This window comes from Palaemon carinicauda, chromosome 21 (assembly GCF_036898095.1).
Source record: "Palaemon carinicauda isolate YSFRI2023 chromosome 21, ASM3689809v2, whole genome shotgun sequence".
Taxonomy (NCBI): domain Eukaryota; kingdom Metazoa; phylum Arthropoda; class Malacostraca; order Decapoda; family Palaemonidae; genus Palaemon; species Palaemon carinicauda.
This window is the reverse complement of record NC_090745.1, coordinates 224,526-251,796: the sequence shown is the minus strand read 5'-3', so window position 1 is coordinate 251,796 and position 27,271 is coordinate 224,526. Positions and strand designations below refer to the sequence as shown.

General features: G+C 46.1%; 2 protein-coding genes across 4 annotated transcripts in view; one reads left to right on the top strand and one right to left on the bottom strand.

Moving 5' to 3' along the window:
- The window catches only part of mRpS22 (mitochondrial ribosomal protein S22), a 67,553-nt gene extending 47,629 nt beyond the window's left edge, over positions 1-19,924 (bottom strand). The window contains exon 1 of one of the 2 annotated variants that reach the window (XM_068344764.1): positions 19,649-19,924. In XM_068344764.1, coding sequence (XP_068200865.1) covers positions 19,649-19,769 — 121 coding nt within the window. In that variant the 5' untranslated portion in view covers positions 19,770-19,924. The remainder of the gene's footprint in view (positions 1-19,648) is intronic. The other variant, XM_068344763.1, reaches the window with a different exon arrangement.
- Positions 19,925-20,526: 602 nt separating this feature from the next.
- Positions 20,527-25,945, top strand: LSm7 (U6 snRNA-associated Sm-like protein LSm7). Of its 2 annotated transcripts, none has more exons than XM_068344766.1 (3): positions 20,527-20,680; positions 23,228-23,441; positions 25,495-25,945. In XM_068344766.1, exons 1-3 carry the CDS (start codon positions 20,672-20,674, stop codon positions 25,632-25,634), a joined length of 363 nt encoding a protein of 120 aa, XP_068200867.1. In that variant the 5' UTR covers positions 20,527-20,671; the 3' UTR covers positions 25,635-25,945. The 2 variants fall into 2 exon arrangements, with proteins under 2 accessions (XP_068200867.1, XP_068200866.1); XM_068344765.1 differs by lacking the exon at positions 20,527-20,680 and adding an exon at positions 20,725-20,778.
- Positions 25,946-27,271: the final 1,326 nt, after the last annotated feature.

Sequence of the window (27,271 nt, the reverse complement as noted above, 5' to 3'; positions counted from 1 at the left end):
GCATGCGCAGGTGAATGATCGCGTGAAAGGGTGCGATGGTGATCAGCATCCGCAGGAGGGCGATCGTTCAGGGTTGTGCGATGAGGAGCAGCATGCGTAAGCGGGCGATCGTGCAGGGTTGTGCGATGGCGAGCAGCATGCGCAAGTGAATGATCGCGTGAAAGGGTGCGATGGTGATCAGCATCCGCAGGAGGGCGATCGTTCAGGGTTGTGCGATGAGGAGCAGCATGCGTAAGCGGGCGATCGTGCAGGGTTGTGCGATGGCGAGCAGCATGCGCAGGTGAATGATCGCGTGAAAGGGTGCGATGGTGATCAGCATCCGCAGGAGGGCGATCGTTCAGGGTAGTGCGATGAGGAGCAGCATGCGTAAGCGGGCGATCATGCAGGGTCGTGCGATGGCGGGCAGCATGTGTAGGTGATCGCTGGCGAGCAGAAGGTCGACGCGTGTCCTGTGAGAGAACAGGTGGTGCGGCGCGTTCACGAGCAGGAACGGGAAGATCGCTGGCGCGTTGGCGAACATGTGTTTCTGACACACGCGCAGCACGATGTTGCGTAGCCACAGGACCAGGTGGATGGTGAGCAGGGAGTTCAGCAGGAACTAAAGGGTGGTCAGAGACCGCAGGGCGATGGTCCTCAAATGAGCGCTGACGCTCGGAAGAGAGCTGACGAGCAGGAGAGCGCTGGCGAGGGGGGCGAACATCAGGAGAGAGCCGACGAGCAGGTGAGCGTCGGCGAGCAGGAGATCGCTGGCGAGCAGGAGAGCGCTTGTGCGCTGGCCCTGCTCGCGTAAGGGAAGAATCCCTTAGCCCCGAAGGGACCGTTGCCCGTCGGGTGACGAGTTCTCCAGAAGGCGAAGATCCGGCAGGAGATGGTGAACGGTCTGCAGAGAGGTTCAAGGAGGGCGGAGCAGTCGGTTGAGGCTGACGAGGAGAGTCCCCCCCGGAGGACGAAGACCCAAAAAGGCGCCTCTTAGTCCCCCTGTAAGGGGAAGGGAGGCCCTTGTGGCGTAGAGGGCGGTGAGCCTTACGGCGGAGGCGGCCTCGGGGGAGATCGTCGGGACCATCGGTCCTCCGAAGGGGAGTCTCCGTCAAAACACCTCCCTCAGAAGGAAGCTGGGCAGCAGTCGAGACCGAAGGACTCACTTCCCCCTTCGAAGGATGCACGGAAGGAGGAGGAGAGCCTAGAGCACCATCACCAGCAACAGCACCTGCGTCGGAAGGCCCAGCCACGTCGGAGGCCTCTGTCACCACGACGTCGACAATAGACAGAGGGTCTACCTCCGCTACCACCGGCGACTGTTTAACAGCGGCCCCCAACGAGACAAGGTCAATAAGAGCGACTCTGGAGGGCAAGCCCTTAAGCCCCAGGGACGACCAAATCTGTAAAAGATCATCACTGGATAAGGCATTATTATCAATAACCTCCCCCGGAGGAGGAGGGGGAACCGCCTCGCTATGGGAGGCGACGCCCTCTCCCCCCACCGAAGGTAGGGAAACAGAACAAGGGCCTGCGCTCCCACTCGGACGACTCTCCTTAGGAGGCGGACGAGGGGGAGCTTCGGAGGAGGTTTGGGCGGCGGAAGAAGAGTCCCGAGAACCTTCCTCCTTCAAGGCTAACCCCGGAGGAGAACGGTCTCTCTTGGACTTCTTCTTACGCCGACGGCCAAACCTCTCCCACTGGGAGGCAGACCACTCCCTGCACTCACGGCACATGTTATCCTGGTCGCACCGTCGGCCCCGACATTGAGGGCAGAGGGTGTGAGGATCCGTAATCATGTCCGACATGAAAGTCCCACAAGGACGGCCGGCAACTCCAGGGCATGTCCGCATATTAAATAAAAGAAAATAACTGAAGGTCAACTTCCAACCAATCACACAAGCTGAAAAGAAAAAGAAGAAAATTAAAGGCTGTCACGAAGGCGATGAACAGACACGTCTGATCACCGCCGAGCCAAAAGTGAAGTGAAGCAAGTCACCGGTGTGTGGAGGGGGGAGGGGTAGCAAGCTACCCTTCCCCACCCCCCGCTAACTAGCGCGGGGGTAATTAACCCTCGTTAAAAACTATTGGCTCGTCATTTCAGCTGCGCTAAATGTAAAACCCTTTGTAAATAGCGTGGTTTGTATTTCGGTTACGGAACAAATGGAGTTTTTATGATAAAACAGTTTTATGAATACTTACCTGGCAGTTATATATATATAGCTGTCTCTCTGACTGCGGCAGAATTTAATCGAAAATCGCGGCAACTGCCTTGTGGTGGTTGTGTGGTTAGATGGTTAACAACCCTTACAGGGTGGTACTTGGAATCAATCCCATTTTCTGTTCCTCAGATTATCTTTGCCCGACCTGTCTCCTGAGGGGAGGTGGGCGGGCTTTAAAATATATATATAACTGCCAGGTAAGTATTCATAAAACTTTGTTTTATCATAAATACTCCATTTTTATAAATAGAACTTACCTGGCAGTTATATATATATACTGTAGCTGATTCACACATTTGGAGGAGGGAAACAGACAGAAAAAACATAGTTGGGGAAACAACAAAAGAGTTGTAGGAGAACAAACACCTTGATTCCTTACCTGCTAAGGTAGCTGACTTCAAAGGTAACTGCCTCTAGAGTCGCTTTCCCTTAGGAGTGTTCAGCCAGGAGTAGACCTGCTACGCTGCAAACAACTCAATCGAGTCTGTCAAAGGGGTAGGACCAACAACTTGACTAGACTTCAGAAAACTACCTTCCCATATAAAAAAACCTGCAACCTTACTAAAGCTAACCATCTAACCTTGCAGAAATAGATATAAACTATCTATCTGGACTGAGGGAACCGTACCACAGGACGAGGACCTCCGACAACCAAAAAAAACACAAACCCAAATACAAGTACATAAACTAAGGTTGAGTGGGGGTAGTAACTCCTTTGCCTAATACAGAACCCGCAGCTACGTATGGGCCCAAGGTATAACACTTGTCATAGTCCACTCTTACCTCTCTGAGGTAATAAGAAGCGAAGACAGAGTTGCTCCTCCAGAACGTTGCGTCCATGATCTGCTTAACTGACATATTTTTCCGGTATGCCAGCGAAGCAGCAATGGCCCTTACTTCGTGAGCCCATACTTTTAACAGGGCGAAGTTTTCTTCCTCACAAAAGAGGTGGGCTTCCCAAATAGTTTCCCTCAGGAAAAAGGATAAAGCGTTCTTTGACAGGGGTTTTTGAGGATCCTTCACTGAACACCATAAGGAGTTGGAAGCACCCCTCACGCTCTTAGTGTGGGCCAAATAAGCCTTGAGAGCCCTAACCGGGCAGAGGAGGCTTTCCTGTTCCTGACCTACTAGATTCGTGAGGTTAGGGACTTCAAAAGTCCTAGGCCAGGGTTTCGAAGGGTTCTCATTCTTGGCGAGAAAGTCGAACCTCAAGGAACAAACCGCTCCATTTAGGGTGAAGCCTACACGCTTCTCGATTGCCTGGACCTCGCTGATCCTCCTGGCAGTCGCTAGAGACAAAAGGAAGAGGGTTTTCTTAGTCACATCTCGCAGAGAAGCTTGCGAGATAGGCTCAAACTTCCTGGAGCACAAAAACTTAAGCACCACATCCAGGTTCCAAGAAGGGGGTCTTAAGTGCACCTGCTTCGTTGTCTCAAAAGACCTAATGAGGTCCTGCAAGTCCTTATTCTGAGATAACTCTAAGCCTCTATGCCTAAAGACGGTTGAGAGCATGCTCCTGTATCCTTTAATGGTAGATACAGCCAGCTTAGCATCCTGCCTGAGGTACAAAAGAAAGTCTGCAAATCTGGCTCAGAGAGGTAGAGGACGAGGAAACCTTGCGCCTCCTGCACCAAGCTCTAAAGGTCTCCCACTTTGACCGGTAGACTCTTTGTGAAGAGATCCTCCTTGCCCTGGCAATAGCTTTCGCCGCTTGTGCCGAAAAGCCTCGAGATCTAACGAGCTTCTCGACAGTCTGAAGGCAGTCAGATTGAGAGCGAGGGGGTTTTGGTGAAATCTCTCGAAGTGGGGTTGTCTGAGAAGATCTGGACTTGCCGGGAGTCTTCTTGGAAAGTCCATCAGTAACCCTACCACTTCGGTGAACCATTCCCTCGCAGGCCAGAATGGAGCCACTAGGGTCATTCGTCCCGAATCGAGGAGAGCGAACTTCCTGACAACCAGATTGATGATCTTGAACGGGGGAAAGGCATACATGTCCAGCCCCGTCCAACCCATCAAGAAGGCGTCCACTGCAACAGCTTCCTCGTCCGGGACTAGGGAGCAGTAGTTGGGGATCCTCTTGTTTAGACCGGAGGCGAAAAGGTCTATTACTGGTCTGCCCCACAACTTCCAGAGGCTCCGACAGACATGCGGGTTGAGAGTCCACTCTGTAGGAAGGACCTGTCCCCTCCTGCTGAACATGTCTGCCCTGATGTTTCTCTGCCCTTGAACAAACCTTGTCAACAGCTGGGTCTCGTTCTCGTTCGCCCAGAGGAGAAGCTCTCTCGCAGTTGAGAACAGGGAGAGGGAGTGAGTTCCCCCTTGCTTCCTTATGTACGCGAGAGCTGTGGTGTTGTCGGAATTGATCTCCACCGTCTTTCCCGACACCGAGGTTTTGAAGGCCTTGAGCCCTAACAAAATGGCCATCAATTCCTTCCTGTTGATATGCCAACTGACCTGACTCCCTTCCCAAATACCTGAGACCTCTTTGTTCCCTAGTGTTGCTCCCCAGCCTGACTCGGACGCGTCTGAGAATAACACTAGGTCGGGGTTCTTCTTGAACAAGGAGATCCCTTTTCCCAACAAAGCTGGGTCCAGCCACCACATTAAAAGATCCTTGATCTCTGTCGGAATGGGAAAAGAAAAAGTGTCCTCCTGGATCTTTCTGTTCCAAACCTTTGCGAGGAAGTGTTGCAGAGGCCTTAGGTGCAGTCTCCCCAAAGGGACAAACTGCTCCAGGGAGGATAGAGTTCCCAGCAGACTCATCCACTCCTTCGCTGAGCATTCCTGTTTCCTCAAAAAGTCTTTGACTTTGACCAGGCACCTGGTCTGCCTCTCCTGGGAGGGAGAAGCCTGAAAAAGAACTGAATTCAGAACTATCCCCAAATAGAGAATAGTCTGATTCGGTTCGGTCTGAGACTTCCCCCAGTTGACGATGAGTCCCAGGTCCTGAGTGATCGTATAAGTTTTCATTAGGTCCTCCAGACATTTCTCTTTCGACTGTGACCGGATCAGCCAGTCGTCTAGATAGAAGGAGACCCTTATCCCCCTGGTGTAACCAGCCTGCCACATTCACCATAAGTCTGGTGAAAACTTGGGGAGCTGTGCTGAGACCGAAGCAAAGTGCCCTGAACTGGAAGAACTTGCCCTGGAACACAAACCTCAGATATCTCCTCGAAGACGGATGAATGGGGACGTGAAAATAAGCGTCCTGCAGGTCGAGAGAAACCATCCAGTATCCTGGACGAACTGCAGCCAGCACTGACTGAGTCGTCTCCATGGAGAACTTTGTTTTCTCCACGAAGGCGTTCAGAGAGCTGACATCTAGGACTGGTCTCCATCCACCCGAGTTCTTGGGAACCAGAAACAGGCGATTGTAAAAGCCTGGGGAGGCGAGGTCTTGAACTGGCTCTATTGCTCCCTTGACCAACATCTGGTCGACTAGCTCCAGAAGAGCCTCCCGTTTCCCCGCGTCGGTGTACTGAGCCACTAAGGCCAGGGGAGAGTCTGAGAGAGGTGGTTTCTTTAAAAAGGGGATCTTGTAACCTTCCTTGACGACTGAGAGGGACCAGGTGTCCGCCCCTCTCCTTTCCCAAGACTGCCAAAAATGAGACAGTCTTGCCCCTACTGGTGTCTGGAGGACTTCCATCTCATTTTTTGGACCGGGGCCTAAACGCACCCCTGCTGGTCCTTGGGCCTGACTCTTGTCTTCTCCCCCTAAAATCCGATCTCGAGGAGATCCTGCCCCGAAAGGGCTGTTGAAACTACTTCTTCTCCTTCTTCAGAGGAGCAGGAGCAACAGGTAAGGTCTTTCTAGCCGACCGAGACAAAAGGTCCTGAGTAGCCTTCTGAGCCAGAGAAAGGGAGATATCTCTGACCAGAGCTTCAGGAAAAAGATGACGTGAGAAAGGGGCGTAAAGTAGCTCCGACTTCTGGGCAACAGTCACAGATCTAGAGGTGAAGGAGCACAAAAGGGCCCTCTTCTTTAAGACCCCTGCTGAGAAAAGGGAAGCCAATTCATTAGCTCCATCCCTTAGAGCTTTGTCCATGCAGGACATGATACTCGTCAGGTCCTTCGTGTCCTCCAGGAGTTCAGACTTCTTGGCCAGAGTCCCGAGAGACCAGTCCAAGAAGCTGAAAACCTCGAAAACCCTGAAAATTCCCTTGACGAGGTGATCAAGCTCCGACATGGACCACATCACCTTGGCAGAGTTTAAAGCATGCCTTCTTGCCGAGTCCACAAGAGCCGAGAAGTCACCTTGGGAGGAGGAAGGCACTCCTAACCCCAAAGGTTCCCCTGTCTCATACCACATACCGGCCTTGGAAGCGAGCCGGGACGGTGGAAAAGAAAAGGTGGTCTTGACAGCTTGTCTCCGTTCCTTCATCCAATCATCCACTTTAGCGAGAGCTTTCCTGGCCGAAATTGAAAGTTTCATTTTGATGAAGGCCGAAGACTTAGTAGCTTTCTTCCTGGTAAATTGAGACTGAGGAGAACGAGGGGCCGAAGGTTTAAATTCCTCCCCATAAAGTTCCAAAAGAGAGCGAGAAAGAACCTTGTAATCGCTAGAAGAGTCGGCAGGTTTTTCTTCCTCTTCCGAAATATCTTCGAGGTCCTGCTCAAGGATAACATCCCGAAGAGTTGGGCTGCCAGCAGTCTGGCAGCGAGAGCTGTTTGAATCCTGGCGCCGAGCACCGCTAACATCCAGTCGGCGAGAGGCGGAATCGTCACGATGACGAGAAGCGATATCGTCACAATGACGAGAGGCAGTATCGTCACGATGACGAGAAACGGAAGCGTCCTGAAGATGCAGGCTGCCGTCGCCTTGAAAATGCAGACTGCATTCATCCTGTTTCCTAAGAAACGAGGCAGTAACGTCCAGGCGTTTCGAAAGGGAAACGGAATCGTCACGGCGCCGAGAACGAGAGGCAGTATCGTCCTGGCGGCGGGAGAGGGGGGAAGGAAATTCCTGGCAGCGTGCCGATGAAGAGGGTGTACGTTGTCGTACGGCCGACGAAGTGCGCAGAGGTTTCTTGGGAGAGATACTAAAATGACAAATTCGAAGATAATTTGTATTTTTCCTAACCATACAAACCTTAGCTATTTACAAAGGGTATTACTTTTAGCGTAGCTGAAATGGCGAGCCATTAGAATTTAACGAGGGTGTATTACCCCCGCGCTAGTTAGCGGGGGGGGTAGGGGAGTGGTAGCTAGCTACCCCTCCTCCCCCTCACACACACGTGAATACTCACTTTCACTTAGAGGTAGGACTTGTCTTGGGGGACAGGGCTGGCGGGCAAATATGTGTAAATAGCTAAGGTTTGTATGGTTAGGAAAAATACAAATTATCTTCGAATTTGTCATTTGTTCCGTAACCGAAATACAAACCACGCTATTTACAAAGGGTGACTTATCCCATAGGAAGGGTGGAAAGTCCCCAGCCATACTGGCTTTGGCTTTACCCGGGGACTCAGAATCCGAGTGAATCGCACTCGAGAAAAGGAGTCCCTGCACCTCACAAGTTCCTTGCTCCGCAAGGAACCATGTGGCCTACGTAAGCTTGTGTGTGAAGGAAGAAGTGTGACTCGTCCTAGGCAGTTGACCTGGAGTTCCAGAAGGAACTCTGGGTTAGGACGTTCCCAATACCACCTCGTCAGGGTATGGGGGACGCGACAGTATTGACTCGATACTCGGAACACAAGGAAGCATGGTTTACCTGCAGAGGTTCGAGGTCAGCTATGCAGAGCCCAGGATGCTGCTTCCCCGTAGAGGGGATGATGAAGAAAGAGGTAAGGGCCAGACATACTTCTTTCGTTCATGCAGACTAAAACCTGATAACAATGCCCTCAACCTTCTGCTACCTGTCCAAAAGGGAGCCTGAGGTTAGACCAGCTGTTGTGTAGCCACCACAGAGCGATAGAAAACGTATCGAGACTCCTGTGGGTCACGCCCTGCAGGAAGCGGGCTGCGAAGGCCATCAGACGCTTCCAGACTCCAGCTTGTAGCACCTGCGTCACAGAGTAGTATTACTTGAAGACAAGGGACGTTGCGATGTATCCAACATCGTGCTGTAGGGCGACGTGACGGGGGAGGGTCTGAAGACAGGACGAGATGAATGTCCTTGAGTCCGGGCTGAAGAGGTATACTGGTGACTCTCCCCCCATGTCCTCCTTGTGTTCCCAAATCGGCTGCAACTGAGGACAAACTGCAGCTGTTCCCAGCGCTAACCTCTCGATTCCTTACTGGCAAGAAAGAGAAGGTCTTGGGACATCAGACACAGAATGGAGACTCGAAATCTTGAATGAATCGGACCGAAGGGTCGGGACCCTCAGATTCTGAGTCTAGCCAACAACTCAGGAGCGAGCCTGAATGTTGCCTTCCCCTCTTCCTTAGAAAGGGGGGAGTAGTAAGAGACCAAGAAGATTGCTTACACACTGGCCGTGGCCAGAGTGAGCAGAAGACCCAAGGCGGAATACAATCCGAGGCCTGTCGTAAAAGGGGTCTTGAGAAGATCTCTTAAAGGACTAAAAGTCCGAGCCATGCTCCAAGTTGGAGGTCTTCCTCCGACTAGGGCAGGGACGATCGTAGCTTCGCTTGAGCGAGGATAGATCCAGCGGGCAGGAAAGTTATCCCTTTAAGCCTGAAGGTCAGGGAAAGGCTGAGCGACAGGCTTCATTGCCGAGAGCGGAAAGGAGTTTCCTCCCGCCGAAAGGCAATAAGACTGTTATTGCTGGAGAAGAGGCCTCAAGGGAAGGGGTATATCTCCCACGGCACCAACCACCTTAGACTCTTCACTTTGCCTGGGAGACTCCTGTGGATGACTATCGCAGATGACGCGACCTCCGTACCGCGACTGTAGCGGGTTGTCTCTTCTAGAGGAGGAAGCGTAGTGTCTCCAGGCATGAAGCCGAAGCGACGTCCCGGTTCGGGAGAGATGTCGCAGTGTGGTTGCTTGAGTAGTCTGCGCCGTGGGAGAAGCTCTCCCGGGAGTTCCGTCAGGGGAAGCAGAGGGTCCAGAAACCGTTCTGCGCGTAGTCCCAGTGGAGCTCTCCCATTGAAAGGTTGACAGACAACCTGGTCTTGTTGAGGCCCATTGTCCGCAGACAAAAAGGAGGGAAGACGCAGGCGTCGAAGTTGTCCCACCATCACCGGAATGCATCTTGCCAGTGTCTCGGGGACTGAGACTGGGGGGAAGACTAGCGGAAGCTTGAGGTTCCAAGCTGTCGCGATCAGGTCCCCCAGACCAGCACTTGCTGGTTACCCAAGGTCAAAGACCCCTAGGTACACTCTCTCTATGAGGCTCTGCTCAGATAGTCTGAGAGAAACATTCCCCTGCCTGGAATGATAGAGCCGATGGTGGTATTGAGAGAATCTCAATCATCCCGGTATCTCTACTGCAAGATGTGAAGGTGTGAAAATGCGTCCCCTGCTGGTTAGAATGAAGTCGACGCGCAACGGGGACACTCGGCAGTAGCTGTAGGATCTGAAGAGGGGCCAGACTAAGGTCCCTAAGCCTGCCTGAATGATGGAGAGGTATCCTTCAGGTCTTGACCATAGGCCTGGACCGGAACATGCGCCCCCCCCCCCTTTCCTTTGACGAGTCCGAGAACCGCATCAAGAATGTGGGGAAAGGACGAGAATATCCACTACCATCAAGAGGCTCCATAGGTCAACACCCATTGCAGGTCTAATAGTTCCCAGGTCAACACCCATTGCAGGTCTAATAGTTCCGCTGGTCCCATAGGGCCAGGGAGTCCGGTTAAACATGCCTGAAGCCACCGGAACTTGGATCGCCCCACATGGAACTTATCCTGAGGCGACCGTTCGGACTATAGACGGGTCAATGAGGAAAGAAGAACTAGGAAACGTTCCAAGGTAGGGCTGAAAGCTCTGCTTGACTGAGAACAGGTACTGCGACTCTCCTCAGTCTTGCCACAGTCAACCGAAAGGAAGGCTCGGAGGATGTGGTAACAGAATCTGGCGTCCCCAGGTGGTCACCCATCCAAGTACCGACGTTGCTTAACCTCGCTGGATGGACGAGAAGCGGGGTTTCCAATGTGGTAAGGCGGTTGACTCAATATCATGGCCAGATACTCCAGATGTTGAGGCAGAGGAAGAGAAGGCTCCAAGCAAAATACCATGAGCCCACACTCCTGGTAAGCATCCGGAAGCTTGTCCCGGCGCTGAAGGTCGAAACCCGAGCCTACAGGAGTTGACCAGCCCTCCAAACAGCAGAGGGAGCGGAAGCCTGCCCCTGAGCGGCCAAGAGGAAGGCAGGGAGAGTTCTCTGGGGAAACAAACCTGCTATGCCACGGCGGGATAGCCACACTGCATCATAAGCAGGAATACTTGCAGACTAGGCTGAATTCGACGAGCACCCTGGAAGATGGATGGAATGGAAACTGAAAGTACCCGTCCTTCCGATCCAGGGATTTTAAGGAGTCCTGTCGCCTCGTTACCAGTCTGATCGATTCTGCTGGCCGAAGTTTGTTCGACAAACTTGATCTGGGCTGAGAGGTCGACTATGGACATCCCCTCTCAGATCCTTCCTTACAAGAAAGGATCGACTGAGGGGGCCGGGGGTGAAGCCGTCGATGATCCTAAGGAAGACCTTCGCCTAAGGTATGGATCATTCTGCCCAACCGGGCAATTCTGCTGACGCTATGGCATAGAGGTTCAGAGACACTGAATTCGCTGACAGAGACGGCAGGCGCGATATCCTTGGCTACTCACAGAGAATATGCGGGAATGGGCATCGGGAAGCTGTCATTCGGATGAGTAACCTTAAGCATCCTCCCAGCGAAAAACCTGCAATCCTAGAGTTCGTGAACTCCTTTTAGGACTATGCCCCCCCCGGGGGAGTCTCCCGTGCCATCTGTTCCTGACAGGAGAAAACTGCAATTGGACACCTTGTCCCAGTTGTCGTAGCCGATAACTTAGGCCGACGTGGTTGAAAGAAAAGGCGCTGGAGCCCTGCAGAGTCTGGAAGAAAGCGCCTTGGAGGAGTGAAACCGGAAGTCTATTTACTCCGCACAGCAGCTGTCTAAGTCTCTGTCCTTGGGCACAAACAAACTCTTCTCAAGGATGGAAGGGTGTCTGAGGTCGTCGACCTCCACAGATGAGACACCCGAAGGAAGCCCTCAGTCAGCGCGTCCAGATGGTACAACATCGAGCTTGTCCGCAAGTTAGATACTAACGACGAAAGGCCAAGGTGCCTGAGCTCGAGAGGAGGAAAGTACCCTTGATCTTCCTGTAGCTTCCTTGAACCAAACCTCGGGCCGTAACCGAGGAGGGAAAGAACCTGGTAAGCTCCCAGAGGAAGAGGTAAGCAGTCACCCCTTGTCCGATGGAGAAATCTCGAACGGAAAGCCCCCCCCCCGCCAAAAATCCTTCCAGGGAATGACGGGGAAGGGCTATTCTGCAAGTGCCATGCTCTGTGTTTACAGGGTGAGACAGTGTTCTGGAAATACGCTCCAGAAGAACTCGCCAGGCTGGTCATGCTGCGAAAACCCCATTGGGAATCGTGGTCGCAATTGCCCTGGAGCTCGCGCGACGGGAATTCCTGGTGGTCGGCGGGCGATAACCCATAGACGAGCAATGGATACTGCAAGAAAATAAGCCGACATTTGTGCGAAGAAACACTGTAGGTTCGCGCGACGGAACATCATCCGTCTGCGCGATGGAAAAAAACCGTTGGTTCACGCGTGGGCGAACATTGGAGAGCATGAGCGTGGCCGTGCGGTTGCACGGGCGAGTGGTCGTGCGGTTGTACGGGCGAGCGGTCGCGCGGTTGCACGGGCGAGCGGTCGCGCTGGCGCGCAGGCGAGCGGTCGCGCGGGCGCGCAGGCGAGCGGTCGCGCAGGCGAGCGGTCGCGCGGGCGCGCAGGCGAGCGGTCGTGAGGGTGGGCAGGTGGATGAGAGCGAGTCCGAGGCGGCGAACGCAAGCGTTAGCGCGATGGCGAGGGAACGCGCTGCCGCGTGGGCGAGGAGGACTGCTGGCGATATGGATCAACAAGCGATCGGTGGTGAGCGCTAACTCACAGGTTGGTGATGGTGTTGTGATATGCCGACGCGATGGTCGAGCAGTATGCGCAGGTGAGCGATCGTGTGAAGGTGAGCGATCGCGAGCAGGGATCAGCATGCGCAGGGTCGCGCGATGGTGGTCAGCATGCCAGGGGTCAGCATGCCAGGGTCTCGCGATGGTGGTCAGCATGCCAGGGTCTCGCGATGGTGGTCAGCATGCCAGGGTCTCGCGATGGCGATCAGCATGCGCAGGTTGGTGGTCGCGCGATGGCGAACAGCCTCTGCAGGTGGGCGATCGCGTGATGGCGAACAGCATACGCAGTTGAGGGTCGCGCGATGGTGATCAGCATGCGCAGGGTTGAGCGATGGTGATCAGCATCCGCAGGTGTGCGGTCGCGCGATGGCGATCAGCATCCGCAGTTGAGGGTCGTGCGATGGCGATCAGCATCCGAAGTTGAGGGTCGCGCGATGGCGATCAGCATCCGCAGTTGAGGGTCGCGCGATGGCGATCAGCATCCGCAGTTGAGGGTCGCGCGATGGCGATCAGCATCCGCAGGTGAGGGTCGCGCGATGGCGATCAGCATCCGCAGGTGAGGGTCGCGCGATGGCGATCAGCATCCGCAGGTGAGGGTCGCGCGATGGCGATCAGCATCCGCAGTTGAGGGTCGCGCGATGGTGATCAGCATCCGCAGTTGAGGGTCGCGCGATGGCGATCAGCATCCGCAGTTTGAAGGTCGCGCGATGGCGATCAGCATCCGCAGTTTGAGGGTCGCGCGATGGCGATCAGCATCCGCAGTTTGAGGGTTGTGCGATGGCGATCAGCATCCGTAGTTGAGGGTCGCGCGATGGTGATCAGCATGCGCAGGTGAGCTAGTAGCTGCCGAACCATGTTCCTTCAGAAGTGTTGGAGAACGTTGGCGCGCCGGCTGTAACACACGTGGGCGATCCGGAGATCGCTGGCGGGCTGATGATCGCTGATGAGCTGATGATCGCTGACGAGCTGATGATCGCTGACGAGCTGATGATCGCTGACGAGCAGAAGGCTACGCGTGGAAGCCTGCGCAAAGAAGAAGAGTCCTTGACCCCGACCTGAACCGAAGTTCTAGATCGCGAGGGCGCACAGGGCACGTAACAGGAACCAACAGGAACCGCAGGGAAGATCATCTTTAAAGCGCTGACGAACAGGAGAGCGCTGATGAGCAGAAGGGCGCGCAGGGAAACCCTGACACGCAAGGGAAGAACCCCCGTGGGGGCAACCCTTTGCCCCGAAGGGATCGTTGTCCGCCGGGAGACTGATGTCCGTCGGAAGACGGCTGTCCGTCGGGCAGACCGTTGTCCGTCGGGAAGACCGTTGCCCGTCGGAAGACGAGATCAGACTGCTGTCCATCTGCACCAAGGCGGAAGATCGAAAAAAAGGAGTTGTAGGCTGCAAACGGAGATCCAAAAAGGCGCCTCTTAGCACCCTTATAGGGAGATGAGAGGCCCTTACGACGAGGCGGACGGTGGGCCTTACGGCGAGGGAGGCCAATAGCAACAGCAACAGAAGAAACCTCCGAAGAGGAGTCTCTATGAGTGTACTCTCTCGCGAACGAAAGAGAAACACTTCGTAGAAGAGACTGGTCAGCCAGTGACCTAAAAGGAGCAATCCTCCGAAGAGGAGCTCCTGCAGTTGCCCAGCCCCTTGAGCGAAACTGCAGGTGCGACCGCTCAGCACCAAGAGCATAGTCGCACGAAAAAAAGGCAAGAGAAGAACCCCCCAAAAGGGGAAAAACTCAAGCCTGGACAGGAAAAACTTCCCTCGGAAGGAAAGTTATCCGCCCAAGGAGGCAAGCCTCCTGACTGTTCTAAAATGAACTGGAGAGCTGTCCGTCGACACGGGAGTACTACCAGTAGAAGGAGAGACGCCCCTGACGAAAATACAAGGGGGGAGGCAGCAACAGCCGAATCCCCAGGACTCCACCAGACAGCTCACACTGTTGCTATATTACAGAAACGAACTATATCGGTAACTGTAAATAAATAAAACAAATAATATTAGTACACATTCATTCCCCCGGGAAGGCTCCGAAGAGGAATCCCGAGGAAAAGGAACAAGAATTACACAACAGGCACGTGCCCTCACAACCACTTACACTCGCGGAAGGAGAGCTGTAACCAAAACAGAATTATAACAATTATAATTATGTAATTATGTAATTTAAAAATGAATGAACACTAAAGAAAGAACGAAAACCCCGAAAGGAATCGTTCTAAACAAAAAACAACTACAATTAGATTCATAACTAATTGATACAAACGTACGGCGTAGCAACCCCCCACACGGAAAGGAAGCTAGGCTACAAGGGCGTAGTAACACGTAGTAAAAGGGTGAACGACCTCAAGAGAGAGAGAGAGAGAGAAAGACATAAGTCAAACTCGATCGCCACCCATAAAATACGCCGTGGTGGCCTAACTGCCGAGGCCTCCACGTAGATATCGTACACTACACACACACATCTGAAAAGGAAACTTACTTATTTCTATACTCAAATATATATACAAACATGAAAACATGTTTACATATATATTGAGTAAATGAAAAGTAAGCGATTAAGTAAAGACAAAACAGACAATGGCTGCCAAGCGAGGACCAAGACAGAGACGTCTGTCACAGTCCGAGCCAAAAGTTAAAGTGAGTATTCACGTGTGTGTGAGGGGGAGGAGGGGTAGCTAGCTACCACTCCCCTACCCCCCCCCCCCCCCCGCTAACTAGCGCGGGGTTAATACACCCTCGTTAAATTCTAATGGCTCGCCATTTCAGCTACGCTAAAAGTAATACCCTTTGTAAATAGCGTGGTTTGTATTTCGGTTACGGAACAAATCTCTCTTAGAAGAAGATCTCTTAACAGGCAAAGAGACGTCCTTACGTCTGACGGACTGAGAAGGGTGGATGAAAGCTTTAACTAACGATGAAAGTTGTTCCTGCATAACAACCATGAAAGCTTTAGCAACCTCCGCTGGCTCTCGCGGTGCCGAAGACGGCAGTTGTCGTACGGCTTGACTGGGAGCGCTGGCAGAAGAAGCAGGGAGTCTAGCTCTAGCAGGATTAACTGGGCTAAGGACTCTCTGTTTCGCCCTTTTAACAGGAACATCGAAATCGTCTTCCGAAGGATCAGGATCTCGGCTACTCGAACCGGGAGAGGGAGAGCGAGACTGCACGTCCCAGTTCCACCCTCTCTTCATTGGTCTTGATTCGTAACGCCAATTACGTCTGGGAGAACGATCAGGCGAAGACACAAACGTATCCGACACGCCTTTCCTACGGCGGTCAAGAGCAGCCTGGGAGATCGCAATAGGACTGTCTGAGGCGACGACTGACCGAGGATAAGCACCTCTCACCCCCTTTCGGCTTTCGACGTACCTTCTCCCTTGGTCCTGGGAGCTTGGTAGAGGTCTAGACCTAGGGGAATGACAGATTCGATCAGTCGCCACCTCCACTGCACTTTCACAAGCACTAATTTCACCTACACCCTTACCTTTAAAGGCCTCCAACTGTGCTTTAATGGCCTCCAATTCAGCAGCTAATTTAGCATACCCAGGGTCATCCGTAGGCACAGGTCCTGTAGAAGGGGCAGGAGTCACTACATTTGGGGAAGGAATACCTTCCAAAGGGGTTACAAGCAAAGGGTCAATAGATAAATCTAAGCTAGGCTCACTAGCAGACTTTGACTTTGATTTAGCTCTTCTAACTCTATCAATCTCATGTTTGCGCACATAGCGCTGCATAGCTAACCAATCATTATCACTTAAAACCTCGCATTCCTTGCACTTATTATCCAAAGCACATTCAAACCCCCTGCAACCCATACGGATAGTGTGAGGGTCAACCGAAAGTTTCGGCAACCTCACCTTGCAAATATCATTCGCACAAACACGATAATGAATTTTCTCACTCATGATAATAAAGGAAAAAAAGACAAAAAACAAAAACAACACGATTGCCAAATCCCAACACAGTGTACTTCACCAAAAACGAAGTCCAAAAAGGCGATGAAGGGAAAGCGATCCGAAAAACTCTGAAAGGCGGACCAACGATGTTGTCGATCCGGCCGGCAGAGATAATCTGAGGAACAGAAAATGGGAATGATTCCAAGTACCACCCTGTAAGGGTTGTTAACCATCTAACCACACAACCACCACAAGGCGGTTGCCGCGATTTTCGATTAAATTCTGCCGCAGTCAGAGACTCAGCTATATATATATAACTGCCAGGTAAGTTCTATTCATAAAATCCATTATTTTTAACTCTATCGCTAGGAGTACAGCAGTCTAAGGGGGGGGGGGTCATAAAGGGCGTTATTAGGCAAGTACACAGCTTGTAGCTTAGGTTAGGTGGGGAAGTTTAGGTTGGATGGAGGGTATTATTTTACTTTATTACATGTCAATGTAACCTAGGAAAAAAAACTACTTTTTCTTATAGAAAAAATTACGCTCTTCGAAAAATGACTAATACAGTAAAACTTTACCGATGGAGAAGTTTAGGTTAGGTGAAGAAGTTTAGGTTAGGTGGTGTTCCATGCACATGGGCGGTCCTGTCCATCACTGTACAAAGGCTCCCAGCAATATAATTGTGCTTATTTAAACTCATATTATAATCAATGTTTAATGAGATATAAAATTACTTGCCCATGCAGCTAAGGCACGTAGCACAACATGTACAGCTTACCAGAACAGAGACGCAAGTAGATAACATTAGATTGCAAGGGATGTGAGCCATAATATTACAAAAACCTCAATACTTAATAGGAACTACTTTTTCTTATAGGAAAAATTACGCTCCCTTCGAAAATAACACTCGTTCCCGTCGCAAATGAATAGTTACAGAAATATATATACATCTATATCCTCCAATAATGGGGGACCCCCTTTGGGAACCCGGGGTTTTGGGTGGGGAAAACATACTGGGGAACCGATATATAACCGTAAATCAGTCCTTTTCTCCTCTATACATTTCCTTCTTGTATTTATTATAACCGTAGGAAAATACAAATCAGTATAACTGGATATATTTGGGAGGAGCCGTTTCAAAGGTTATTTCTTGTAGTAATACAGTAACCAGTGCTGCCAACGCCTGATGTAGATTAAATGTTAGCATTCCATACCTGATGTAGATCAAATGTTAGCATTCCATGCTAACATTAGCAGCCATTTGTTCGTACGTTCGTTCGCACCAGTTTCCGACCTGCGCATATATAACCCCCCCTGCGCAGGAGTTTCTCTCCCTAATTACTCTTTTTTTACTGTATTATTTTCTCATTGTATACAGTATTCCCATTCACTATTATTTATCATTCATTCCATTTTCCCTTCCTATATTGGGTTTATTTGTTTGGTTATTTCCTTTCCCATTTGTACGTACGTTCGTTCGCACCAGTTTCCGTCCTGCGCATATATCACCCCCCTTCGCAGGAGTTTCCTCTCCCCAATTACTCTTTTTATTACCGTGTTATTTTCTCATTTTATATTCCCATTCAATATTATTTATCATTCATTCCATTTTTCCTTCCTATATTGAGTTTATTTGTTTGGTTATTTCTTTATCCCTTCCCGGTTGCACATAAATTCTTACTCTGGACTAGTTTTTTTATCCAGTTAATTCTCGGTATGATCACCTCATTTTATATTCCCATTCAATATTATTTACCGTTCATTCCATTTTATCTTCCTATATTGTTTTTATTTATTTTTGTTGGTTAGTTCCTTTTCTCTCCTCTGTGTCTTATAAATCTTTTCTTTGGTCTAGTTTCCGTATTTAGTTCATTCATGTTTGCCCGCTTGTGTTCTTTGTTTTTCCCTTAACCAATCACCACTCTAGGCCTATGCAGATATCTCCCTACCCCCCCCCCCTTCCTTTATCCCCTTGACCGCTCTTTTCATACCCTTTGTTCCAATGCCTTTCCCGTTGTAACCTTTGACCTGGTGAGACGTTCTTCATTACTAGTGCGGTTTCTTTTTTCATATTTTGCGATGGAGCATATTATAGAAACTTGTACCGGCTGCAGTATTCCGTACCTAAAAGCAGTGGCTCATTTCCATGGTGATTTTTTTGATGCTTCAGGTAATGTTGAGCATTTTCTTAAATCTCGCAACGTTATTCCTCATCGTTTAAACTGCCCCCCTTCCGTGTCCAACAAGTTTCGTCGTTTTCTTCATAAATGTAAGTCATTCCTCAATAGTCATTATTCGTGTTTTGTGACCGGGGTACTTCTAGGCAAGGTTAGGTGGGTTTGTTAGGTTCTGTGGCCTTTCTGTACTTTTTATATATTGCGTAACACTTATATAAAAAAATTATTTAATATACCTGTGGAAATATTTAGTAGTTCTAGCACTACTGTAGTAATGACATCGTGTCGTTGGTAGTTCTGTGTACCATTCGTCACCGTTGGTAGTACTGTGTATCAAGGTAAGTCATTCCCCTATTCTTAGTATAAGTGTTTTGTGACCGGGGTACTTCTAGGCAAGGTTAGGTGGGTTTGTTAGGTTCTGTGGCCTTTTGGTACTCTTTATTTATTGTGTAATAGTTATATGGAATAATTATTTAGTTTACGTATGGAAATATTTATTATTTCTATCTCTAGTAATGACATCGTGCCGTTGGTAACACTGTGTACCATTCGTCAGCGTTGGTAGTTCTGTCGACCATTGGTAACGTTGCTAATGTTATCGTCCCCTACATCTGTTGTTTAAATATTTTAACTCAATATATATGTCAACAGTGTTAATATTTATATGGTTCATTTGTATTGTATTTCATTGTGTGATTTCGCACAGGAAATATATGATTTCCTATAGTAGATATCGTGATTTAACTGGTTTTCACATTCATTTCATCCGTAATAACATCAACCAATTCGTCAACTTATAGCTAACCGAATTGGTTGATCTGTTTGTTTGCGATTGAAATGATCATCAAAATCGGTTAAATCACGTTATTTGCTGTAGGAAATCATATATTTCTTGTGCGAAATCACACCATGTATTTCTATACAAAATTACCAATAGAGCTAATTATCTATTTGATTTTGCTCGACTCCATACAACATGGGATAAAAAAATAACGTTTCCTATGAGTCCGTATGTCTGGCAATCAAATCCTACAGCATTTTGACCGTTTCAATACCAAATCACTAAATGTTTATTTGCAGCAGAAATAAAGTTCAATTTCGTTAAAAAACATGCTATTTGAGCTAGAATATTATATTATCATATCGGATATCAGAGTTTGGTTGAAACCGTAATTTTACCCAAACACCACACCGAGTACCCTAATGAGTAGCCTACGCAACTCTAAAGAATGTTAACATTAACTTTACTAGGTATTATCATACATATCTTCCCTTCATATTCTCACACTAAAAATATAATAAATTTGTAACTTAGAGAGGCAACATACCATTATAAATATTGACAGCTGAACAGTACGACCTGCCAATCCACGGCGAAAGAGTTCTTAAAGGCCGACAGTCCGAATGCTTCAAGATCTGTTGCAGTCTCAAGGCAGCCCTTGCAGCCATTTTGCAAAAGAATCAGTTGCAAATACTATCTTAATAAAGACATGGGTATTATTTAACTGTAAAATTACATAAATAAACTAATTCTCAACAAGATTTGCAGACCAATGTCCTGTTTTGGGAGTTCAGTCTTCTCTTCTTCTTCCTCCTTTTCTGTATATGATTTTCAGTTTCCCAAATATCTCAATAATGATTCTCATATCAGTTAGATTTTTTATTTTATGCAGATAATATGTTCAAAAGATAAAAAACCCCAATCTTTTACTGATTTTTATACATATGAACCTGTTTCCCTTACTGAGATGAGACTGGCCAAAGGAAACAAAATTTGACAATGCCCATTGTCCACTGTCATGTCCATAAGTTACCTATAAACATGGTAGTTCCATACACACTCTTTCACCAGCGATCTATCATCAAATTTTCTTCACAATATTATATACCTCAAACTGAGAGTGGATTTAGAATAGAAAAATACCAACCTAACATGATGATGACACCATAGGGACCTCTACAAGTCAATTAAGGAGATATTGCTATAACAAGTACATTCCATAACGGCTGCAACTTACCACAGTTTATCAACTACCATGTAATACCTATAAAAATTAATAATACCTTAATAAGTCAACGAAAGCACAATTAAATTTGAAGAAACGTACACAAGCGAGTAACCCACAAGACTTGAAATCTAATTTATAGCCAGAATCAGAATAATTCATTCGTTGAAATTTATATATAATATTTAGTAAAGTATGCTCTAATGATGACGTATGATGATACTTTTCGAAATATTTTTTTTGAAAAAATAAATTTGCATTTTACCAACCTAAGACCAAAGAGTGTAATCTAAAGTTAACGTTAATTCCTTAGGGTAGAACGTATTCAAAACAACGTTTGCAAGCATGGCTGCGGTAAGTACTATAGTAAATGTCAAATTATGTAATTATCAGAAACTACTAATTGTGGTTAAATGGGAAAAGTGTCAACTATTACAGACTGTGATAAAGAGGTGAACGTTACATTCTTTGTAATTGTGTTAATATTTTGACACCCGTGTGTAGCTGGTAAATCTACCTTAGTTTTGTTTGATTTGTCACTTGCAGTCTATCATAGGGCTTTCCCCTAATTACCTAAATTATCTCTTAATTCATAAACCTAAAGCAATCAGGGAGCCTTTGTATATCAGCGGCCAGTTCCTCATGCTTTCATTGAAAATGGACATCAACTAACCTAAACTCCCCCTTCTGACCTAACCTACAAGCCATGTCCTTATCTACTTACCTAACGGGGGGAAGGGGTTGCTGACGCCCCCTGCCACCCCCCTTACACTGCCGTATTCTATGTTAGACATCATAATACATACAGGTGGCCGCTATCATAAGTACACCCCGCAAACAGTTTAGTATGTTTTTTGTAAAAAGGCAGACGTACCCACCTATATAACAATGGGCTTAGTTGAGATACAGTTGGTAAAATATCATTAATAACCAATCATTCTTTCGGAGAAAGTAAGAATGGGAAGGCGTTTTGAATGTTTGGAGCCTTTGCATATCATTGGCCAGTTCCTCCCGTGCGCATAGAAAATGGACATTCATCAACCTAAAACTTCCCCCCTAACCTTAGCTAAAAGGGGGGGGTGTAATGCTCCTTGCGACCCCACTTACACTTTCGTATTCTAAGTCGGCCGCTATCATTCATACACCCCGGGATTTCCCCCCCAATTACCTATATCTCTACATTCATAAACATAAAAAAGAAAAAAACTATTTAGTACTGTATACGATTTTGTAGAAGGGCGAACGCACCCACCAATGTAACTTGGCTTGGTAGTGATAGAGTTGTGGTCAAATGTCATTAATTAATAATCATTCTTTCTTTGAGCATTTTATTATGACTATAACTATCTGTAGCTAGTATTTTTCAAATTATACATTATACTCTATGAAGCGTTGAAGTAGATGATGAATGGGAGAGATTACTTTTAAGGCTCAAGATAGAGACGACTGGCAAAGTCTGACTGAGGCCCTTTGCATCAATACTACTATTAAAGATCTAAAGATCTCAAGTTTGTAGTTAGGAAAAATACTGTACAAATTGATTGAAATATGTTATGTTGACGATAACTGTGGGGAAACAGTTATCAAGTTTCAAATAAGCCTCCAGGGTGTATGTATAATAGCGGCTACCTCCATGTATGGTCACGGCTAACTTAAAATACAGCAGGGTCGCAGGGGGACGTTAGCCCCCTCATTAGGTAAGTAGGTAAGGACATGGCTTGTAGGTTAGGTTAGGGGGGAAAGTTTATTGACGCATAGGGCGACGGTTAGATTTCGATTGAATTTTCTGTTTCAATAAAAGATCTGTAGTTTCAGAAACAAACCCAGTAGCCAGGGCTAGTAATTGTTGGGCTGAAAGAGCGGGCGCACAACATTAATATTTACCGATCACTCATTCGAAACATACTACGATATTCAATTAGGAAGGTTACACAGCGTTTTAAGTTTGGTTAGAGGTGGAATGTAATGGTGAGACACTAGTAAATATATAATGGGGCTATAATAGGTTATCTAGATACTTATATGGAAACGCGAAAGCTGTATTTTGGTGCGAGTGGATCGGGACCTAACCTGTTTAGGTACTCCAGGTCCTACCCGATTTTAAATGCTGGCACTATAACCCCCACCTATTATGACCCTTATACTGTATTTGCATACAGAAATTCAGGGATACCGCATGCACTTGACTATAGTCCATTTCTTTTATCGAGGCAGATTTGCACCGACTCGCAGCGTTTCCCTTTTAGCTCGGAAAAGTTTCCTGATCGCTGATTGGTTAGAATTATCTCGTCCAACCAATCAGCGATCAGGGAACTTTTCCGAGCTAAACGGCACCGCTGCGAGTCGGTGCAAAAATGCATCGCTAAAAGAAATTGACTATAGATAATCTACATCGCTTTGGAATCACTTCTAAATAACGAAGTATAGTGTATTAAATCATATATAGGAACAAAGAGATAGATTTTATACAAATACTCTCTCTAAAATAACACCTCACGGCACCTTTTATAAAAACATAACTCGACTTATATGTACAGTAGTAGGTTTTGGACTAGTAGCCTTACCTTAATTAGTATAAAAATTATCCGGCGTAGCATCCGCTTGTGGTTTATTTTTGAAATTCCTGATTTCTATTAGAATGAACGTCAAATCTTTAAACCTCGGCTTTTCGATATGTAACAATATATTTTTACTATTTTTTATATGTTTTTTTTTTATTAATATTATACAGTATCAGTTGCTTTTTTCTGTTTTTTTTTTTTAAATACTGTATTTTTTTACCAATTTTAGATTTTTTTTTTTCATTCAATTTTTTTTCTGTTTATGAAATAGTTTTGGGTTAATTTACACACTGGCAATAGTCCAAGTACTTATTTAATCTTTTATCCGTTTCCTTGACAGCAAGTTGGTGGTGGTCCCCCCGAACGAAGAGAAGGAGCTCCAGGTGGGGAGCAGAAAGACAAGAAGAGGAAGGAGTCCATCCTTGACCTTAGTAAATATTTAGACAAAGCCATAAGGGTCAAGTTTTCTGGTGGACGGGAAGCTTCAGGAATCCTGAAGGGTTTTGATCAACTGTTGAATTTGGTATTGGATAACACCATTGAATATTTAAGAGGTAGGTCATAGTTTACTGTGTTTTCATGAATATACGAACCATTTTCTTATAGTTGTTTTGTTCTTTGAAATTTTATATTCTTTATTAGGTGGAAGATTTATAAGCTTTCCATGGTAGGATGTAAATCCATTGCCTCACTGTTGATGGGAGAAGTACAAGAGGAAGGTCAAGGTTTGGGTGGATGGATTGAGTAAAGAAAGCTCTAGGTGATAAGGGGATAGATGTGAGAGAGGCAAGAGAGCGTGCTAGAAATAGGAATGAACGGCGAGCGATTGTGACGCAGTTCCGGTAGGCCCTGCTGCTGCCTCCGATGCCTTAGATGACCGTGGAGGTAGCAGCAGTTGGGGATTCAGCATTATGAAGCTTCATCTGTGGTGGATAACGGGGGAGGGTGGGCTGTGTCACCCTAGCAGTACCAGCCAAACTTAGTCGAGTCCCTTGTCAGGCTGGGAGGAATGTAGAGAGGAGAGGTCCCCTTTTTTGTTTCATTTGTTGATGTTGGCTACCCCCCAAAATTGGGGGAAGTGCCTTGGTATATGTATGCATTATTATTATTATTATTATTATTGTTATTATTATTATTATTACTTGCTAATCTACAACTCTAGTTGGAAAAGCAGGATGCTATAAGCCCAGAGGCCCCAACAGGAAAATAGCTCAGGGAGGAAAGGAAACAAGGAAAAATAAAATATTTTAAGAACAGTAACAACATTAAAATAAATATTTCTTATATAAACTATAAAATCTATAACAAAACAAGATGGAGAGAAATTAGATAGAATAGTTTGCCCAAGTGTACCCTCAAGCAAGAGAACTCAGTTAAAGACCATGGTACAGAGCCTATGGCACTACCCAAGACTAGAGAACATTTGTTTGAATTTGGATTGTCCTCCTAGAAGAGCTGCTTAAAGTTGGCGTTCCACATAAAGCCATGACAATCATAGTACCAGTTTTTATTGATCTTATCTATGTGCTGTGTGTGTGTCAAAGACCCCAATGTCAATGGCTGTTGGTTGGACAAAAAGGACCATTTGATGATGTGACCCATATATGTTCACACTATTAACAGTAATACTTGCTGGTATCATCCTGTGATAGCTGAGGGATTACTGTACTGTATAGTATTTCAGAACTGCCCATCCATATCTATGTTCAATTCTATTGTTAAAACGGGTGCAAATACCACCAGTACTAGGCATGACTCGGGGAGTACAAGGAGCATATAGAACTTTGAAGAAAATGTAGAGATAGTTTAGGGACTTGCTTGTCTTGTAAAAGTCTAGGGTTATCTTTGACTTTTAACTCTAAGACTCCAACAAAATCACAATCAGTTTCCAGTGGAGGTTTTGTATTTGTTCCAAGTAGTAGAGAATGTTGTACAGTATTTGATAAACAAACTGAGCTTTTGCTTGGCATATAGTATATTTTCTTTAATAAAGTCATGAAAGAAAGAGAGTATAGGTAGATGAGACATTTCTCTTTAATTGTTTAGCCTTTCACACATTCATTGTTCACAATTAACATGGCCTTGGCAAATGGCCAAGGTTTAATTTTTTTTTTTTTTTCAAATTGCTACAATTGATTTCCAAACATTGCACCATGCTCTAAACTTTCTTTTTGGTAACATATTTCTGTAACATTAACATTTATAGTGTTGCTCAAGAAATAGGTATTGTATAAAAAGTAATGAAGTTGTGTTTTATCTTTCAGTGGTAATTCCTGTAATCAACCACATGGGTACTATTAGTATTGATAGAGTTGTATCTATGAAACATTGAATTTGTTTTGATAATTCTAATTTTTGACCTGCGACAATTCTCATCACCACTAATGTGCGTGATATAATGTACAGTAAATGAAAAGAAATTTCCTCGAGGATACACTCAGGCACAGTATTCTATCTTACCTTATTTCCTTGCCTCACTGGGCTATTTTCCTTTTGCAGCACTTGGGGTTATAGAATCTCGCTTTTCAAACTATTTTTGTAGCTTATCAATAATAATAATAATAATAAAAGAGCATAGAAATGATTAAAATGTCTTTTCATTATCAGATCCAGATGACCCCTACAAGCTGACAGAGGACACCAAAGAGCGAGGTCTTGTCGTTTGCAGAGGCACTGCGGTTGTACTTATATGTCCAATGGATGGTTGTGAAGCGATAGCCAACCCTTTCGTTCAACAGGAGACTTGAGATGGAATTGTGTCTTTTTAGGACTCATTTATTTGCTCTATTTTTTGTAGGTCTTAGCTTTTATAGCTTTGGAATCCTTATTAAGGGTTTCATGTATCCAAAGTACCTCCTTAACAGTTGGTAGAAACTTTGAATGGTTAAAATGAATGTTCTCTTTAGTTCTGCCTATTTCTTTGAAATAATTTCTATTAACAGTTGAAAAACTGTAGTAAATTTGAAAGGTAAAACGTGATACAATTTGTTTTATTATGACCTAAGACAAACTATTTTTTTACATTCAATGTGGGAAGCCAAATAAAATTTACTTATCAGATTTATCTTTTTGTCCTATACACGTAAACTAGAATGATAGGAATAAGGGTTTAATTCAAGATTCTGGATACTTTTCTTGCCTTTGACATTGATTTACTGTACTTGAATATTTTTTTCCTTCTAGACATTAATATCTGTCACCGATATTAAATTTCATCATTCAAATTGCACAGTACCTAGTTTTGTTATATTTATCGCCAATCATTAGTGCGAAAATCTTTCAAGCTCTATCTATAAGATATGTCATTATTCTAAATAATCTTGGAATAACAAATTAACTGATATTCTTCAGTTGAAGAGTCACTTTGGAAAAATGGCAAAAGCTCCAAACTTGAATGTACAACAAAATATGGCTGTGCATTTCTAATACCTAAGAGTTTGACACATTATGGTATTTTCTTCATTAAGTTGATTATCAGTCTTCAACTGTTCATGTACTGACTCTGTCACATTTATGAGCTGAATATTTCATTTTCTAAATACCTGGAAATGTGCAAAGAATTTATTCCTTATTTGTCTATCAACCAATATTGCTTTGCATTCAATCTCTCTCTTGTACGTTACAGTATAAAGAAAATTAGACTTTTGGAGGCTTGTTTTATATCTCCTCAGATCATATAAGATTTGTTTTGATTATACAATCTTTTTTTTATTTTCAACCAGGTTTTTGTTTAACTATGTACATATGTCAATCATAGTACAGTGCTGTATTTATAATTATTTTACACATACTTCATGTTAACGCATTATGTAGAATTTATGAAGTTTTATACTTGTACAATAGTTTTAAATTGTAATAAAATGAAAATACTTGCAAGAACAGTAATTTCTTTTTCACCAACAAGAAAAGCTGTGAATTTTCAGATATCGTACTCACACCAAGGCTCTAAGTCCAGGTGTTGCATGCATTCATGATTTATTTTGTACAGATTCATTCTTGTTTGTGTACAAGTTAGTTTGCACTATATACAGAAGATGTTAACATTTCCTTTAAATAACGAAATACGGTGGTACTTCAGTTTTGACAGGGAACTTAATGAAAGACAACTGTGTTTTTCCTTCAAAATGGCATGAAAAATGATATTTTAATTATAAAATAAATTTTTGAATATACTTACCCGGTGAATATATATGGCTGCAACTCTGTTGCTCGACAGACAAAAAAACAGTAAAAACTCGCCAGCGATCGCTATACAGGTTGCGGGTGTGCCCATCAGCGCCAACTGTCGGCCAGATACCATACTCGATGTAAACAAAGACTCAATTTCTTCTCATCCCACTGCGTCTCTATTGGGGAGGAAGGGAGGGTCGTTTAATTTATATAT

Bases quoted from the DNA above. Each gene is read 5' to 3' on its own strand.
- LSm7 (XM_068344765.1), top strand. From the start codon at position 20,740: ATGGGAAAAGTGTCAACTATTACAGACTGTGATAAAGAG. The intron at 20,779-23,227 runs GTGAACGTTACA...TTTCCTTGACAG, and splicing joins TTACAGACTGTGATAAAGAG to CAAGTTGGTGGTGGTCCCCC. The intron at 23,442-25,494 runs GTAGGTCATAGT...TTTCATTATCAG, and splicing joins CACCATTGAATATTTAAGAG to ATCCAGATGACCCCTACAAG.